Source organism: Aptenodytes patagonicus, chromosome 4 (genome assembly GCF_965638725.1).
Source record: "Aptenodytes patagonicus chromosome 4, bAptPat1.pri.cur, whole genome shotgun sequence".
In the NCBI taxonomy this organism is placed as follows: domain Eukaryota; kingdom Metazoa; phylum Chordata; class Aves; order Sphenisciformes; family Spheniscidae; genus Aptenodytes; species Aptenodytes patagonicus.
In genome coordinates this window covers 53,144,504-53,164,701 of record NC_134952.1, presented here as the reverse complement: position 1 = coordinate 53,164,701, position 20,198 = coordinate 53,144,504, and the positions used below count along the sequence as shown (strand labels likewise).

Below are 20,198 nucleotides of genomic sequence, written 5' to 3'. Positions count from 1 at the left end.
AAAGTTAGTACTCCTGGCTTGAATCAGCTTAAAAGACAGTCTGGAAAAACACCAAAGTGTAGTTTGCTTCAAGAACTTTTCAGATTAAAACATGAAATTTTTATGTTTCTATCTTCAGAAGACTACCTGAAGACTCAGAAAACAAAACTTTAATGCTCCACTAAAACATACTGAAAGGAAGGTTTCAAAACCTGCTTTAATTCCAGTGTTCTTTTTATAAACTTGAAGCAGCATTTTGATATACACCAACACAGAACCACAGCCTTATTTTGGAGAACTGTCTTTGGTAAGTATTGTTAGATTTTGCTCGAATCACAGAACAGAACTGTGCCAAATATTCCACATTGTGGCATTCTTAATCAAAAGCTTATTCAAGAAGGCTCATATAAACAAGCGACTCTCTTACACATATTCAACCAATGTCCCACAGACAGAATACTTTCATTTTTAAAAAATGTGGAAAAAAATATATTTCTACAGCTAAGGAATATTCCTTGACAATGTTCTTGCATGAGGATACATACTATCAATTCACCTTCCAGCAGAAATTCTGACAGATGCTCTTCAGGAAACAGAATTTTAACATCACTTGGCAAAATTGTATTTATTCCATTATCTTCCAAAAGTCAAATATTGTTTGGACAGCATATGGCAATTATAAACATAATAACCTCATTAAATTGTCAATAAGTGTGTAAATGAATACTGAAGAAAAATCACAATCCACTAATACATATCCCTCCACATTCACTTATGCTAATTCTCAGCTCTTTGTAAAACATAAAATTAATAGGGCATTGGAATGCTGGCAGGTAGTTGTAATTATCTTCTCATGTTTCAGAAGGTATTTTAGAAACATTTAAGAGCAAAGGATGAGTGGTGTTCCTGTAAATCCCACGAAATCAATGCATGGACACAACAGCAGCAGAGGCAAACAAGCTGACAGAAGCCTGAACACCCACAAAGATGATAAAAAGTACTGTTCGATACAGCTACTTACATCGTGGCCTACGAGTTCTGTCTGCGTGGATTTATCTGCTTGGGAAGCAAGAGCCTTCTGAAAGCACTGAGCCTTTTCCTGTAAACCAAAATAACATATCATAGGTAAGTCATGTTTTTTCACTGGGCTTTGCAGCTACAAATATCCAGGTAAGTTCAAAACTCATGCATGGCCAGCTGTTCAGAAATAGATTTATTATGGCATTATTCTCACTGGGAGGTTGATTTCCTTACTGTTAGTTCCTTTTATCAACTTATCTTTCTCTTAAACAGACAGTGGACTCGGAAAGTCCGACTACGCAGTAGAGCTGGGCCCACAAGAAGGATGTCACTGAAGTGTGACATCAAGCAATCTTCTTCCAGAGCACATACAGGTACAAAGCACCGAGCAGTAGCAGTGACTCTTGCAAACACCAGCACCATTCGAACAGCAAAGAAACCATTTTTTTGAGAAACAGTAAGGAACATGAAAACTCCACCGCAGATCACAACTCTGAGATGACTTCCCCCTTGCCTGATGCAAACATGTTAGCAAAGCCTAAATATTCTTGGGTATTGTACTGATTTCTGCTTTTCCCACCCTTGTCCCTCTGTACCTCCATCATTTTTGGAAGTGTGGCATGTAATCTCTCGAACAGGCTTGAGCAAAGAAATCTGGCTGCTTTGACAAAAAAAAGCATTTCCATATTTCATTTGAAACTCATCACTAAGTAGAAATGTTGATCCTCATCAAGCCGTTACATATACTATATTAGTTTCCAAGAGAAAGTATATGATGAAACAACTGTAAATATGCAGGCTAAGGCAGGAAAAGGCATACAGGAGGGGAAGGTTGCATGAACAGAGAACACAAAGTCCTTTATTGCACTGATTTATGTTTTCCTATCTACCGATTCAGTTTTACTTTTCAGCTATAGCCATACAAAATACTTATCTTTGACTCAAATTTCTCAAGACCTACAAAGATATGTTTTAATGTTACTGACAGGTATGTATTAGAGTAAAACAGAATTTGTGTAAATTGAATGTCAAGTTAATTGAATCTCAAGTTGAATGAATCTCAGTTTTTACTGAAAGACATAGAAATGTTATTACTTTCAGCTATTGTCCGAGTTGTGTTTTCCTTCGTAGGTATCTCTTCTACATATTTTAAAAATCAAATGTTATTCATTTCAAGGCAAGATGCACATCACCACGTTAAGTAAATTTTGGCCAAAAGCATGTAAACAGCAGGAAGAAGACAACACCTAAATGACCCTATCTCCAGTATTTCAACTCTTCAAATACTGGGGCAGGACAGGGAGGAAAGGGGGGCACAGCGAGCAGAATTCAGACCGATCACTTCACTGGTATGAGACAACTGCGCCCAAACTTGCTGATGTAACTACTGAGTTAAAACTGAATTCATAGCAAAGGTAATCTCATTTCCGACAGAAAAGCTTCATCTTCTTGAGGTTTGAATTTACTAGTCCACTGCCCACAGCATTTTTATGTGTTTAGAAAACAGACATTGTTATATATCTACCATCTTATTTAGACAATAACATTTTACTGCTCAGAAGATCCATGAATTTTCTAGTTACAAACCCAGACATTCACAGAGACTGAATGTTCAAGTAACATTATGATTGGACCAAAACCAGTAATCAATTGTGTATCTGATCAAATTTAACATTTGCATACTTTCTCTGTGGATTCACAAGTACATATTTTGAAATAACCGGGGAAAAAAACCCAGAAGAACCCAAAACCTTCACTAAGGCAACCAATTAACTGGGAAAGCTAGGAAGGTTGGAATAATTAAATCCATTTCTTTCTGTGAGCTGCTCATTTAACTGCATATATGCAGTGAGATCCATTTTTAACACATCCAACTTCTGACTCTACATTATAATCTTTGCCAGAAGCAGAAGTTAGACGTCCATGTTGACAACTAGTATCTTCTCTTTACTCTACAAAAAGAGTACTTTCAATTGTGTTGATGCAAAACATCCTTCATAATAGGAATTAATTATTTTCAAAATTATTAAATATAATAAGAAGACAGTGTATTTTATCTTATTTGCAGTGATGCAGCGGAAGTCTGCAAAAAGTTTAAAATCGCAGACATAAATATTTTCTGTGCAGTAATGTAGACAACTTACGGTTTGTCACAAAACAGCATCCTACTGGAAGAGGCTACTTACACTTAATACTCATTCAACTTCATCTCAGTTATGTTTCCCTAACTTGCACTACTTTATTTCTAGAATTCTAGTTGCCAAAGTAAAGTAGGTGTTCCTAAAGACATACCTTTGTTTATTAAATAATTTTAGTAACATTAAAGGTATTAGATATCAAAAACCACTATAAAGTGTTCTTTCCAATATAAAACCACTTCTTAAAATGGTAAGTTGATACTTTAAATATAATTTCATGCTGCATTGACTACATCAATAGACAGACTTTATAATGAACTAATGTGACAAAATGCTGGAAAAAAATTTTTACACTGTAATGTGAATTTTAGATCTATAAAGTATAGCATACTATACAAAGCAAGCTAAATGCAAAACTTCAGTGTAACTGTTTCTGTAAAAGTGTAGCAGATCTTCACACAAAAATACATATTAATCCTACTCCACACCAAAAAAAAAAAGTATAAAATGACACTTTATTTTACTACATAGTAAACAATTATAAATATTTGGCAACATTTGCTAGATATTTAAAACACTGGCTGCTTTTGGCCATAGATTTACTGTTGCTATTCACGTACAGCACAGCATTTGAGACACAGATCCCAGCTCCCAGGTACAACCAAAAACCCTCTGCAGGGAGGTCGTGTTCCCCAACAAAGAAAGACTGCTTGCAGGAGATTTGCCCCTTTGCTCAAATACTTTCTTTTCAAAACTTTACTGAGAATGGTCATTTTAAAAGAATTGATGTCCAGGTATCAATTAATTTTGCTTTTGCAAATGTGTTACCTAGTATGCTGCTTGATATGTCTGAGTCCGCATAGTTAATTTGGTCTTTGGCATTGGAACAGACAACAACCCAGCAGCGCTGCTACGAGTGCGACAGCCTGTGGCACTAAGCAAGAGGCAGTCTTAAAAGGAAGGCAATCCTTTTCATTTACTTTTTATTAAGCTAACTAATACAAATGGGAAAGACTGACAAACTTCCATGTGCCCAGGTACTGGAAAAGGACTTCTGGAACTCAATACCTGTCCCTTTTTCTCAATCATAGCAAATCAGGCAAATAAAAAAATCTTTACAAGCCAAGTAGCATGCTTTAACATCAATTCATAACAAAGAAATAAGTTACCTGGACATATATTCCCATAGCAGCCTTCAACTGCCATCACATCATTACTCCTAGAGACAGTTACTATTATAAAGTAACATTTTATAGCAATTTTTCAAGTTCTGAAACTTACTTGAGACCTTCCTGCCAAATTAAAACACCGAAGTTATCTTCTTTCAGAGGCTTTCAAGGGAAATTGAATAATTAGTGACTTTTTCCATACGCGACCCCGTCTTCATACCACTAACTGCATACGCTGCACCCTATCACCTTCTCCCCAACTACCAAAAAGCTTCCAAAAGCTTTTTCATAAGTCTATGTTGAAATGTAAGGACTTTGAGAAAGCCAAAACACAGTATATGGTGCTTTCTTAACGCCCCCATTTTTCTTTTGAGATATTTCATACAATCACAGAAGGTTAAGTTGTCCCATCCTCCTGCTTTCTGCCCTTTCACCGCATGTATCTGAGAGGAGTCGGCTCCACCTTCTCTATATTAGGTAGTAAAAAGACTGCAAAAGGATCCTTCCTTATCCTTCTTTTCAGGGTGACAAAACAGGTGCCTTTGCCTCTCTAAAGACCACGAAGGGACCGAATAATTTATTTTTTAATTATTTTTAGACTTTTAGGATCAGACAAAGTAATTCTAGGTGACTTTTTAAGACAGAGCATAAATGAACATTTTTTCTTACCGTTTTGTGTGTTGTTATTCCCTCTTATTAAAATAAATAGCATTAAGTGTACACTTGCAAGGTGACAGGGATAAGAGCATGAAAAATTCTCAATCCCTGGGTTCATCCTAATTAGTGAAAAAGCAAGAAGAGCTGTTGGCGATTTTTAAGTCAGATACTCATAGCAACATTGCCAGCAACATTCATCGCAACCCCTCCCTCTCACATACGTGTGTGTGTGTGTGTGTGAGTGTGTTGGGGGGACAGAGAGAGAAAAACTATGTGGAAGGACATTTTCTCCATCATTTGCAGTTGCTTAAATTACTGAGATTACTAACTGAAGTATTTCAAGAGCCTTAGTGAAAAGCATTAGACCATGATCAATAAAGCTATTCCTTCACATGAGAATAAGTTCACATGTAGTTTATATCTCAAACTACCTCTGGTACAAGAGTGTCATTGTTTATATACTTATTATTTTATTACTGTGTTTGTAATAAGTCACCAAGAGGTGCTGAAATAGGAAGATAACAGGCATCAGCTGATCACATGCATGTAAAAACATTACAGATAAAATAGATAAGTGAAATATAAGACAAAAGACTAAGTGAAAAATGGGCTTAGTCTTCACCACTGAAAGACAGCTATTAGACAAAAAGTAAAGTCAGTTACTACCAGACTACTTATATTTAGGAAGTCAGTATAGGTTAATACATCTTGAAACATATGTTTGGTTTTTTGTAACATTCCTTCTCTGAACAGAAAAGCATTAAAACAATTTTCATAGCTTTGACTGTGAACAGGTCAAAGTCGGTTTTTGTGACCGTTGTCTTACCCAATTCCCTATCACTGACAGCATGGTCACCACTTGTGGTGTTTTGTTTAATTGCAAATTCCAAAAAGAAAAAGCTTGAAAATTACCTTATATGGTCATACTAAACCAAACACCAGAACTTACCATTCCAGCTGTACTGCAGGGATCAGAAGTCTGTTAGCCAGTACAGCTGTGGCTTTCGTCACTAAGGAATCTATTTTTTATAGCTAATAACATATTAAAGATTTTTTTTCCTAAGAGCTGTTTCACCTTTATCCTTAGATTAAAAAAAAATCTCACAACTTAACTTTTTGCCTTCAAATCTCTTTATATTCAAACAACTCAACCTCTCTCTTCTAGAGTCTGTACAGATTATTGTACGACTATATGAAGACAAATCTGTTTTATTTGGGTTTTCTCTCAGCATACATCCAAAACAGCCTATGATTGTCAGCATCAGCACTGCAGTCAGATTTACAATTTACATGCAATCGTTTCCCTTGCTTCAGGCATTTACCCCACTGCAAACAACAACTTATGTTTGCCACAGAACTGGGGGAGAAAAGCTTTTCTTCGGAAGACTTACAAAAATGCAAAGTCTTTTAATTCTAATGTGCTTTGGGATTAAACTTAATCGACAGCAGCAGTTAGGCAGTGAGAGCAAAGGGATAACAGCACAAAAACCTGCTCTCCAACATCTATTCTATCTAATTTGCAGGCTCAATAAGCTACAGAATTGACTATATGACAGCTATTTCCACAGAAATTGAGTCCCTGTTGGTCTGAGTCTCAGTTTGGGATGAAAACATAACATATACAGCATAGCTCTAGTGATCAGCTGTGGTACAGCTGAATCACATCATACTTGAAAATGCTTTGTGAAGCCCAGCCAAAAGCCCAGCTGTCTCTCCAGCACAGGCTAAGAAAGCAGCTACAGCATGGTTCAACACTCAACAGATAAACTACTAAGAACTAAGGTGCTAAAAAGCCACAATAAATTTAGAGGCATTACTCTGGAGTCACAGCAGCGAATGGGTGCGATCATCCACAAGGGCAGTAGCCCATCGTTCAGGAGGAAAACAAGGGAGAACTTGGTGGGAATGCACCCAAGTATGCACAAATAGAGGCTTCATTGAGGGTTTTAGTTCTGTCAAATCACTGTAAACGACAAAGACCAAAACAACACGCAATTTCAGTGAACGTTTCATAGTTTTCACACAGGACTCTTATACAAACCAAAAAAGTTTTTCAGTTATTACATAATAATTTTTTTGTAAAACACAAAGGCAAAGTCCCATGCATATGGTAACTACGGTATCTGGAATGAAAAATGACGTCCCTTCTGCCTGGATTTCTATCAGAACACAGTATCCAGGTGTGAATCAAGAAAGGCTAAGACAAGCCTGTCTCCAAGCAGTTTGCAATACTTCAATAATTAGTTACTGCCAAGTCTGAATACATTTAATGAAAAAAAAAACCAACTTCTAAAAGTGTGATCACTTCATAATAGCTTTTTGAAGATGAACAATATTTAGTAAGATTTCAAATCTTAGTAGAATTACAAGCCCCACTATAGTCATGCCAGCTAGATTCACTTACAGTAATGCAAAGGTTTACTAGATCCTAGCCAGAGAGGGTTATTACAATCATTTTAAAAAAAGTTTTGAAATCCTTATAATCCCAAGTATTTTCTTAAACTTTCCATCCCCAAGCTCTGCTAGAGAAAACCTCTTCTGTTTTGCTGAGTGCTGTACAACCTTACCAATAAAAAGAAGACGCCAAGCTTTGAGAGCACAGGCTATCTAATCAGAAACAGAAAACACACAAAGAAGTGAATCTCCTAGTCCACTGAGCTGATGAATGCCAGAGACAGGAAAAGAGCCTTAAAAATTTTATCTTCTGACTCCCATATTTGACTGGACCATGCTGTATCCTAAACATTACCACTACCACTTTTGTATGTATTGCAAGATTAAAACTAAATGTTTACAGGGACATGAGACCACCACAGAATTTCAGGATAAGGATTTTGCAAACATACCTGAGCTTTTAACTTTGTTTTTCAAAAGCATCTTTGGAAGATGCTTTAAGATATAGTATTAAACAGTGGCAGATATCTGTTTATGCTATATTAAAAAAATAACATCACATTTCTTGGATCAGGGGAATTTTTCTGAAAAACAAATGCATTTTGATTATTTCCTGGTTTATCTGTTGCATCAACAGAAAGTAAGAGACTCCATTTCCAGGTGGTATTACAATTTATAATTTATATTTTAAAGCAATACCTGGTTATTATTTATTACTATCATTCACTCATTCAGTAAAGCTGTATAGCGAGTAGTCATTTCCTTACTGATTATGTTTCCCATAATAAATCAATGCTACTTTAAGACATAAATTTATGTACGCATGTCACAAAGTACAGAGGAACTTTTTCTAGTCTTCACATCTCTAAAATAAAAAAATTACAAATCACAAATTCATATATGGCCCAGACGTGGCCATACACGCTTTGAATAATGCAATACAATAAAAAGTTTATATGGTCACAGTCTATGAATGATATGGCCATAAGAAGTGATGCCAATCTTAACATCCTCCCCACCACCACCTCCACCAACAAAACCCAAAACCTGAGAAAGTTATTGAAAGGGAAGAAAAAACAAGCAGTAGTGCAGTCATAAAAACCTTCAAGAGGCTGACACATCAAGCATAGTCATTCATGCGGAAATTATCTCTGCAAGTACAGTTTTGAACTTTTAATAAGCATTGTTGTTAGTCTTAATTTGTGTTATGGTTGCATCCAGATGTCCCAAAAGATATCCTAAGTCTTATACTAGCTCATCTAGCTAGTCTTATACTAGCTCTCTTTCAACCCATATGTCCTTAGATTATCACTGCTACACCACCGCTAGGACCACGTAGACAAATACAATCCTGTCCCAAAATATAAGACACCCAACAGACAAGCCTAGGAGACAATATTATCCCAGTTTGATAATTCAGAAATTGTGATACAGGGACACTAAGTCTTACAGCAGCAAACACAAAAAAAATTAGTGCTATTGACTTGATCTTCATACAGATATTTGAAGAAAAACAATCAACAGGTGATTTATTTTTCAAGGTCACACATGAAGCCACCTGCAGAGTTATGGAGTGCTGTACAGATCCACAGTCCAAGTCTTATGTCCTATGCACAAAAGCAGTCTTCCTCACACCGTTAAACTTCAAGGCATTCACTTTAGATATGAATTTCTGGGCTCAGTTATTGTCCCAGAGTCCACAACAGCGAACAGTATTTAATACAATTATGTGCGAGATTACTGCAAAGCAGGACTACACATTCAGGTTCAAAGATCCAACTTGCACACCTTCGATTCACAATATTTCAGCTTTTTTTCTAAATGGACATGACAGATACGGCAGTGAAATTTGTTTCAATTATAGCTCTCATTTACTTAACTGTACAGTATTAAATAGCCCCACTGAAGATGTGAAACTGATTACTATTCTTTTACACAGCAATTGTTAACCCATCAGCTGTAAAATACTTGATCATCAAGAATAACGTGGTTTTACCTCATTTAAGTTGTGCTTTTCCTAAGTTTACTAGCTGAAAATGGGGATGAGACATGTAAGGTGTTCAATTAAATTGCTTATAAACCGAGCAAACCAGCTTTCAGGTTTTTTAGAAACAACTGCAAATTAGAAAATTACTATCCTAAACCTTAAACAAGGATATAAACATATTTATTTCAAGTATTTGTATGGTGGGAGTAGCACACTACTTTTCTCATAGCATAGCGAGAATTAACTCTTCCAAGAGCCTAGATTAGGACAATATGGATTGAACAGATTATTCCTGCACTTCTACTTTCATTAAGATATACTGCCACAACATCGCCTCTCGTTGGTATGCTCATGATTCAGCTGGCAGAGTTGTGCTGACACACAACACAAAACTAACATGAATATGAACGCAAACCTATCAAGTTTGGTAAACAAAGAAAGCACGCAGTTTATAGCCTTGGGGTTTTTTCTTCCTTTATCACTTTTTAGAGCAGCCGTATTTATCACTTCCATGGCACACAAGATTTTAAATGCTGCCAGGTTCTGTGTGGAGGGTACACTAACAGAATTTCACAGTCTGTTCCAAAACATCTGTTTTGGAAGGTTTTTTTTCTTTCCATAACTTCTTCCGTGGTTTTTTGGTGACTATCAGTATTCATTGAAGAAAAAACTCTGGTTAAACAAATACAATACAAAATAACAGCATTATGAAAATCCTGTAGCAATTACTAACAGATGATTCTGAAACACATTTTATATAAGGTTTTACTTAGGGAAGTTATTTTATTGACTTTTGAAAGTACCAAAGGCACTCGTTATCTTTTCGTTGTGTTTCTCTTCCCTACCATGTGAAATGCTAACGTTACGCACTTTGTCCTTTAGGTCGCTAAGTGGAGATGTTTAAGCGCATTGCCTGTCAAATGTTTCTGTTTGTTTGCGGCTTCCTTTCCCTCTGTGCACGCAGGGACATTCGTGGGATGTGATTAATGTGCCAGCCACCTTGCACATAGATTTAATGGCACGTGCATCAGGCAGAGTGCAGGAATCATTAACTCAGCACATTCTAAACTGCAACTGATGTTTACTGAAGGCTTCTGGCATTAATTAAACCTCACACAGCTAAGTGTTTACAATAATTTTACAGATGGCTGTCCTGAGGAACGAGATTCACGGTTGTGGCATTAGAAGTGTATACGACAAACACAACCAAAGGGTCATTTTCAAGTCGCCCCAGCAACAACTGCATGGGGCAGATTTTGATCATTTGTTGGTCAAATGAACTAAAAAAAAAAATCATATAAACCAAATAATTGCTGCCACCATGGAAATGAACAAAAACATGTACCAATCTTTGTGATAAATAAGGCTGCAGTTTTATTCACTCCTATCAACAACGTATGATCCCTGTATCACTGCAAATATACCTAGCAATACTGAAAATAACCCACAGCTGCCATTCTTTGAGTTGTTCCCCCTGTGACATTATGCCAATAATTTAATAAATTAGTTGTACATTTTGGCAAGTATTTTGGATAGAACCATCGGTTTGGGTTTAGCACTGCCAGAACAGGACAACTATGTGACTTGCTTTTGTCCTGCACTCATACGCAGCCCATTAAGTGTGCATATTCATATGCACACGCTGAGTGATCACACTGCCTGCCCACCTATTTCTCAGTAATAATTTTTTATTACAGTGGTCAATACTAACTAGTCCAAGCAACAGAGTTAGGAAATTAAAGTTTCTGTAAGTTTCATGAAAATCACTGTCTGGACAGATGCGACGGACTTAAGCTGGCAAAGGGCTTCAGCATGAGCTTCAAGCTCAAAGTCAGCCGGATGGGCAGCTGGCAGACAGCTGCGCAGCGCCTTCAGCCCAGCCCAGCCACCCTGCGCAGCGCCTTCAGCCCAGCCCAGCCACGCTGCGCAGCGCCTTCAGCCCAGGTAACACTTAGGAGCCCAGCAGGATGTTTAGGGACTGTATGGGAAAGTGGGGCATGGAGAATTACAGGGAAACTGAGAACTTCAATAAAAGCCTGAGGAGACATACACAGAATAGGATTTAGTGGTATTGCTCGTGAAAAAGCTTCGGTCACTACACCAGGCTCTCAGACGCACTGCAAAGACTTTTTCCTACACAATTATTTACTTAAGCAAGGACCAAAAGGCACTTTTACCCTTTGTGAACCTGCTCTCAGGGGAAGCCACAGCATGGGTTTTGCCACTAGTTGACACTGGAAAGTTATTAAAGCAGGTAACTTGTTACTGTGAATTTAGCTTCAATACTCATACCCTCCACTCTTACCCACTCAGCTCAACTGAGATACTGAAAATTAAATACGATTAAGTACATCATATCTAATTCAATAAGACAAAACCAACATGCTTTAATATGCATTATCATGATATTCCCAATACTTCTGCACATCTAACCAAGGCTCATGAGTAACGTTCAGCAGCTTTGTACTGCTTTGTCAAAGCAGAATAGTTTTGATCAGACAACAAAATTTGCTTTCACTTTTACAACACCAAAGCAATCCAAACCAGCCTTCGTATTTTTGATAATACTTGACAGACTACGACACAGTAACATTCCAGCACAAGATGGGAGAGAAGCGTATCAATCTCCTCTTCATTCAAACATTTCTTTAATTAATCCAGAAACTTTCCCAATGAAGGGAGTTTGACCTCATGAAAGCTGTGTGACTGTTACGAATTCTACAGCAAATCATTGGGATGCTGGAACTTAGTTGAGCATTTATAGCACTGACATTTTGACTTCAGTTGATGAAAGTAATGAAATATGTAGAAAAGTATTTTCATCACAGTATAGAAGTTGTACTTTTCTGAGCACCTGCAAAAGATACTGACAATTCTTATACTGTAGAAGGAAAGTAACCATTACATTCTAGTTTTTGATATGATGCATATGCACAAAGAAGCTATAGCACAAAGAATCTGAAATAAGTTTTTTCTTAGTATTTCTAGTAGCATTACGAGATCTTCACGAAAGAGCATTAAAAAAGATCTCTCCTTTTTTCTCCCTTTTAAAAATACAATTTCTCACCATTTAAGGAAATGGTGACTAGACCTCGACTTCCCACTGACATATATCATAAGCAAAACATGTTGCTATGGTCCCCAGATTACTGCTATAATGGAACTAAAAAGGTGACTTATGACCATAAGCAGCTGTCACATAAAACTGTTCGAAGAGGGGAAATAACAACCCAAACTATAATATATTCATAAAAGCATAAGAATTACGTTACACAAGTCTAAAGAGACACCCTGATACTATCTTATAGTTTTTCCGACAAAAGAGGAATAAATTCTAATTTTGCCTCAGAAAACAAGAAGCGAAAAAGAGATGAAGGTGAACCTATCGCACTTGAGAAACATTAGTAGTCAGTTTATAGCATAACATAAATTCAATCTACTGAATAAACCCTCTTTATTGGCTCATAATCAGCCTGTTGGTACACTACTGTTGATAAAATTGTTTTGCTAAAATTTTTACAAGTGTTCTTTAATGCTGCCCCAGTGCTGTCTCAGCTCATAATGTGTGCCTACTATCAAAAAAGGATTTGTTTGTAAACGCTGCTTTTAGATAAGCCAGCGCTGCTTAGGAAGATGCCTCATTTCTCAATACACACTACACGCTATAGTATCTTGTAAAGATGCAGTAGAAAAGAGCTGAATCCTGTCTGTTGGTCAAAGACTAGGGACTCCCTCTGATCTGTGAGCCTAAACCAATAAAGGCACCTTTGAAACAAAAGCACTTTCAAACTAGGCATATTAAAAGATGTAATGAATGGCTGAAGTAGAAGATGGAGGTATAAAACTACAAACACTGTAAAATTGGATTAGACAAGTGAGCAGCAGAGATAGAATCATAGAATCACAGAATAGTTTGGGTTGGAAGGGACCTTTAAAGGTCATCTAGTCCAACCCCCCTGCCGTGGGCAGGGACATCTTCAACTAGATCAGGTTGCTCAGAGCCCCGTCCAACCTGACCTGGAATGTTTCCAGGGATGGGGCATCCACCACCTCTCTGGGCAACCTGTGCCAGTGTTTCACCACCCTCAGCGTAAAAAATTTCTTCCTTATATCTAGTCCGAATCTACCCTCCTTGAGTTTAAAGCCATTCCCCCTTGTCCTGTTACAACAGGCCCTGCTAAAAAGTCTGCCGCCATCTTTTTTATAAGCCCCCTTTAAGTACTGACAGGCTGCAAGAAGGTCTCCCCAGAGCCTTCTCTTCTCTAGGCTGAACAACCCCAACTCCCTCAGCCTTTCTTCACAGGAGAGGTGTTCCATCCCCCTGATCATTTTCGTGGCCCTCTTCTGGACCCACTCCAACAGGTCCGTGTCTTTCTTATGCTGAGGGCTCCAGAGCTGGACACAGGACTCCAGGTGGGGTCTCAGCAGAGCAGAGCAGAGGGGCAGAATCACCTCCCTCGACCTGCTGGCCACGCTTCTTTGGATGCAGCCCAGGATACGCTTGGCCTTCTGGGCTGCGAGCGCACATTGCTGGCTCATGTCCAGCTTTTCATCCACCAGTACCCCTAAGTCCTTCTTGGCAGGGCTGCTCTCAATCCCTTCATCCCCCAGCCTGTATTGATACCGGGGGTTGCCCCGACCCAGGTGCAGGACCTTGCACTTGGCCTTGTTGAACCTCATGAGGTTCACACGAGCCCACTTCTTGAGCTTGTCCAGTCCCTCTGGATGGCATCCCGTCCCTCTGGTGTGTCGACCACACCACTCAGCTTGGTGTCATCTGCAAACTTGCTGAGGGTGCACTCGATCCCACTGTCCATGTCAGTAATGAAGATATTAAACAGTACCAGTCCCAATACGGACCCCTGCGGGACGCCACTCGTCACTAACCTCCATCTGGACACTGAGCCATTGGCCCTCTGGATGCGACCATCCAGCCCTCTGGATGCGACCATCTAACCAATTCCTCACCCTTTACTGGACAGTCCACCCATCAAATCCATGCCTCTCCAGTTTAGAGAGAAGGATGTTGTGGGGGACTGTGTCAAAGGCCTTACAGAGGTCCAGATAAGACGACATCTGTAGCCCTTCCCATGTCCACTGATGTAGTCACTCCACCATAGAAGGCCACTAGGTTAGTCAGGCAGGACTTGCCCTTGGTGAAGCCATGCTGGCTGTCTCGAATCACCTCCCTGTCCTCCATGTGCCTTAGCATAGCTCCAGGAGGATCTGCTCCATGATCTTCCCAGGCACAGATATGAGACCGACTGGCCTGTAGTTGCCCGGGTCTTCCTTTTTTCCCTTTTTAAAAATGGGGGTTATGTTTCCCCTTTTCCAGTCAGTGGGAACTTCTCCAGACTGCCACGACTTCTCAAATATGATGGATAGTGCCAAGCAGATCCCTGAAGAAGCCAAAGTCTGCTCTCCTGAAGTCCAGAGTACTGAGCTTGATGCGCGCCCTCCTCGGTGCTCTAAGGATCTTGAACTCCACCATTTCATGGTCATTGCAGCCCAGGCTGCCCTTGAGCTTCACATTCCCCACCAGCCCCTCCTTGTTGGTGAGAACAAGGTCCAGCATAGCACCTCTCCTCATTGGCTCCTCTACCACTTGGAGAAGGAAGCTATCATCGATGCATTCCAGGAACCTCCCGGACTGCTTATGCCCTGCCGTGTTGTCCCTCCAACAGATGTCAGGGTGGTTGAAGTCCCCCATGAGGACCAGGGCTTGTGAGCATGAGGCTGCTCCTATCTGTCTATAGAGGGCCTCATCCGCTCAGTCTTCCTGGTCAGGTGGCCTGTAGCAGAGCCCCACTATAATGTCACTTGTCCCTGCCTTCCCTTTGATCCTGACCCACAAGCTCTGGGTCAGCTCCTCATCCATCCCCAGACAGAGCTCCATGCACTCCAGCTGGTCCTTGACATAGAGGGTGACACCCCCTCCCTGTCTCCCCTGCCTGTCCTTCCTAAAGAGCCTGTATCCCTTCATCCCGACACTCCAATCATAGGAGCCATCCCACCACGTCTCCGTGATGCCAATAAGGTCATAGCCCTGCAGGTGTGTGCACGTCTCTAACTCTTCTTGTTTATTCCCCATGCCACATGCGTTTGTGTAGAGGCATTTAAGTTGGGCCCCCAATGAAGCTGTCTTACTTAAGATCCTTTAGGGGTTAACAAATAAACAGGTAACAAGCAGTTCAGGAGCTCTCTTGATCTGCAAAGTGATAGACTAGGAGAGCATTAAGGAAAATATCACATGCTTTCATAGACCAGCTTTCTGTAAGCGGCTGCTTGTGGCCACCACTGGAGACAGACAGCTAAAGGGCTGGATAAACCCTTGCACTGACCCAGTACAGTTTTCCTTATTTCATATTCTGAAGCCTAAACCAAATCCACTCTGTTTTGAAATACTGCAATATCAGCCTCCCAAGCACCCAGATGATACTGTTTCAACGGACAAGAAAACTGGTTGCCTCTACTTTTCATCCAGTTATTCCTTCTTTCTTAATAAGGAAAAGATACTTTGTGTAGATACTTTCCTCCTTCTTCAGTTAAGCTTAAAGTACTAGGAGCTAAGAAAAAAAATGAGCAAAAGCTACCATATGGCACATCCTGGGGAGAACCTTCTAGCCAACTAATGTAAGCTCAAAGAAAATAGTAGTCTCTGTGATTACATTTCAGTAATGTTTGTCACGCGGTCTAACAACAGTATGTATTCTCAAACTGAGCATTATAAAAATTGTCCACATAGTGTTACCAACTTTGAAAAATAAGTCTTGTCTACATATTTTTGTATGCAAATCCAAACCTGACTATACTTTGAAGATCCAGAATCCAGAGTTTAAATCAGGAATACTTAATGACATAGTAAAAAAAAAAAATTAAAATATTACCATAAGCAAAGACTAACGTGGCAGATAAGGGTATAGTTTATATGACTAGGTGGTGGGGTGTGGATGGGACGGGAAAAGGCTATACTTCAGTAACCAAAATTAATGGGCAATGTACAGTGAAATGTACTAAGTCGATGTTACAGTCCATGGGTGATTTTACCAATGCACAATGAAGTAATGTTAAAAAAAAAAGTCTTTGCCAAAACTAATACTACTATGACTAAGATCATCATCAAATAGCTCACCGGATGGTTTGATCTTGAGTTATAAATATTTAGCAACCACACAACATTATCCAGGGACTAAGTACTGGTTAGCATTTTTAGAATACAACAACAAACATATGTTTAATCTAAAAGAACCTAAACAACTTGTTTTAACCTACAACTCTGCACTCAATTGGGAGCTGTATGGCAGCTCTCGATCAATTTTCAAAATTTCAAACTGAACCAAAGTTATAAAACATGCTAAAGAAATGGGTGTTTTATTACCACAGAAGTGAAAAGAGACTCTACAACACCCTGTAAAGGTACATCCAAAAGTTAGTGGCAAAAGCAATTTAGAATTTACTTGCGAGACCTTGGGGTAGGGTAACAACCTGTGCCTCTACACCATACTACTGCTACTTGGTTCAGATTTCTGTTTTCTCCAGAAGCTTCCTGCAGTGTCCACTGTAACAAGATATCCGTGGATTTAGGAATCACCATAACACAAATAGCAACTACAATCATTAAATGTAAGCTGTACAAAAAGCTCAGCCCATTTTTGTTTATTGATGATTTAACAAAATCAAGTAAGGTAAAAAACTGGTTTTGCTCTGTTCATTAAATGCGTTTTGCAGAACTTAAATCTGACTAAAGTTTATTTTTTTTCCTATCAGGACATCAATCCATTTGGTTCCCAGGTTCCTATATATTTTCTTGAAACTCAAAGTGACTCAACAGACCAACAACTCAGAACATTACTGAACTCTCAAAGTCAGGTGTAGATGGACAACCTGTTTTAGATTGTTGCATATTTGATAACCACAGAAGGTTTGCCGGTTTTCACGTCTTGAGCATTTATGGCATGTTATTTTATTCATGACAACAAAAAGCCTCATTCCTCTGAATTCAATGACATATTTACAGTAGGCCATCACACATCTATTTCCAAATTGCATAAAACATGAAACACAAAAGCAGAAAATAAAACAGAATTACTTGAACAGATATAATTTCAAAGTATAGCTATTATCAGAAATGGTAGACGTGTCTTGTCTTTTATGGAAAAGTATCTGAGTTTTTCATGAGTTCCACAGAACTTCTCAAGTAGGTCATCTTAAACTTTCAGGTTATCCTAGCTGTATGTTAAAGAAATACTGCAGACAAAATTGACTTGTCATTCACAAGCACCACTCTATGTCAAAAGAGTGGCAAGCTTCTAGAAAAGTGATGCAGTGTTTAACATTTTTAGGAAGAGATGCTCAGTTATTCTGTATACACTGACTTTTCTAGCACGACTTACAGCATTTGCTTTCCTATCAGAATTTGCACACAAGCAAAAGTGGAGAAAGACAGCGATTATATTTTGAAGTGCCAAAACTGCACCCAACCTGTGAAAGACTTAATTGATTTTGGCAGCCTAGACTCCAATTCTACCACAGGGACTACGGCAGACATTACAAACAGATGCATTTTCCTCATTTGTGTTCTTCTGAGTGCACTTCATTTCTATCCTAGTCTTAGCCCGTTCACCTGAGGCACTACAGAGATCTTCCATGGCATCTGATCCTATATATTCAGCTCAGCTCCATTCATCTGCAAAGTTTTACCTGCTGCTCAGACTACAATGTTCCATTAGTTGTCTGTTTTATTTATTTACTGGTCCTGATGGTGGTCACTACACAGACTCTTAACTAGAAGGAAACTGCACCATGCAGAGACCTAGTCAAAGCACTTACACACAACAAACAGAGCAAAGGTAACGGGTAACATGAAGAGATCATTAGTTTGTCGGTGGATATCAAAACTGGGGTTGTAAGAGGACTACGTCCAGAAGACCACCTTTAGCCCAACAGCTGGTCTCCCAGAGGCTCAGGTGGTACCACTGAAGCTTTTCTTGCTTAGGCTGGTATAGTATGTGTAATCCTTACCTGGTTAAAGACAGTGACCCAATAGTGCAGTCTAGTCCACTGATATGAAACAGGAACTTTCATAGGGAAAAGAGAAAAAAAACACAACACAAAAAACCCAAACAAAATTGCTGATGCAACTTCTTTATGATCAGGTTAGTTAAGGATAGGACGCAAATGCTACAAAGCTAAACTTCTGACACAAAATTCTCAGTTCTATTCAGCTGAGTTCATCTCCTCTTGCCTCTTTTCATCTGCACTAGATTTGAGATGACCATTTCTTGCATTCCTTTCTTTCCACTCATGTTTTCTCCTAGTAGGCCTATTCCTTCCTTACTCATACCTTTTTCTGGTCCTTTCTTTCCCTGCTACAGAATGACTAATAACCTTTGTTCTTTCTCTGCCAGCGAGAGATTTTACTCTTCCCTTTAGACTTTAGTTTCCAATACGTGGGACCCTTATATCCAAGGTCTCTCCTCATTACAACAACTTCCGTTTCAGTGGCAGTCATGACAATTGGCTGCTAAAGTGCCAGGGCTGGCACCCTTTTCAGAGTTCTTACTGAAGAAGTAAAAGTGTCACGGGGAGGACAAAAATTGAACTCAATTCACTGCAAAAGTTATCTGTGAACTGATACTTTTATGGCCTTAGAACATTCTGATGCATGAAAATAAAAACATAGCATCTTTGTTACCCTCTTTACCTTTTTTTCCCCCCCACAGCAAGGGGAGCACCCGTTTTCTTCATCACAGAATAACTTACAAACTGTGTACATTTGCTTTATATTATATCCCAAATGTGCATCTAGACTGTTAAGTCAAGGTCAGCAATCCTCCAAAGGGTGGGGTGATGCCCCTCACTTTCTGCTTCATCTTCCAACCACTACCTCAAATAGGATGTTTCTGTTTCTCTGGCCGAACTTCAGGCAGCTACGCTGCAACCAACAGTGAAGCTGCAGCTAGGTCTGTTTCTGTAGCTGGGACTCCACAAAATCATCTAAAATACAGGACTTCCCAGTCCCACTAACAGCAGAGCAGTATAGCCTCCACCACACTGCATGGCACCAGTCTTCACCCTACTTTCTTATACCTTCCCCACCTCCAGAAGTCCTCTGCATTCAGCAAAGCAGCCCGCACAGCTCAGACTTTATAGGAAAGCTGAGCAGACTGGGATGTTAGATAGGTAAACATGGAGGACATAGTCAACACCACTTGTCAATACACACTCCTACATTACCAAGTTCTCAGAAGAGAAAATAAGACCACCCTTTTCATTAACTTGCCATCCCCACAGCTGGCACATTTAACATAGTGGGCTGTCATTAGAGACAGGTAAGAATGTTTTTTGTAAAACGGAGTCCTCTACAGGTCATGTCCTAGGAGCCAGTTGGTATTGATTCCTAGAAACAGCTTATCATGGCAAGAAAAAATACAGCTTTATGCTGCCTGCTGACCCTACATGGTGCAGAGTGGACAGGACAGAAAAAGACTAAATCTGTTATAAACTTTTGCTTAATACATACATATATATGCACATTTACATAGGTGAAAAAGATCATCCCTCTGATGATGGGTGACAGGTGGTGCTTTCCATTGATGGAAGCCATGCACCATTATACCTTCCTGTTCTTGATATAATCCCATTTAAAGAGAAAAACACTCCTGAAGTTGCAGTCCAAATCACTTTTAGCTGCAAAGATACCATTAGACAATCCAGTTGCATTTGTATTGTGAGATGACCTTAGCTTTCAACAGTTTTGCAACCTTCTTACATGGTGCAAAATTTGTTGTCACTAATTACTCAGTTACTGTGAGCCTGCAGGAGATGCATTCTGCAGTTGAAGTGCCCCTGGAA

At 39.3% G+C, this 20,198-nt stretch overlaps 1 protein-coding gene across 7 annotated transcripts in view; it reads right to left on the bottom strand.

The window, feature by feature from the left end:
• Positions 1-20,198, bottom strand: part of CCSER1 (coiled-coil serine rich protein 1) — a 755,676-nt gene that overhangs the window by 279,593 nt on the left and 455,885 nt on the right. For all 7 annotated transcript variants that reach the window (XM_076336760.1, XM_076336758.1, XM_076336763.1 and 4 more), the window contains one exon: positions 1,001-1,078. In XM_076336760.1, coding sequence (XP_076192875.1) covers positions 1,001-1,078 — 78 coding nt within the window. The remainder of the gene's footprint in view (positions 1-1,000; positions 1,079-20,198) is intronic.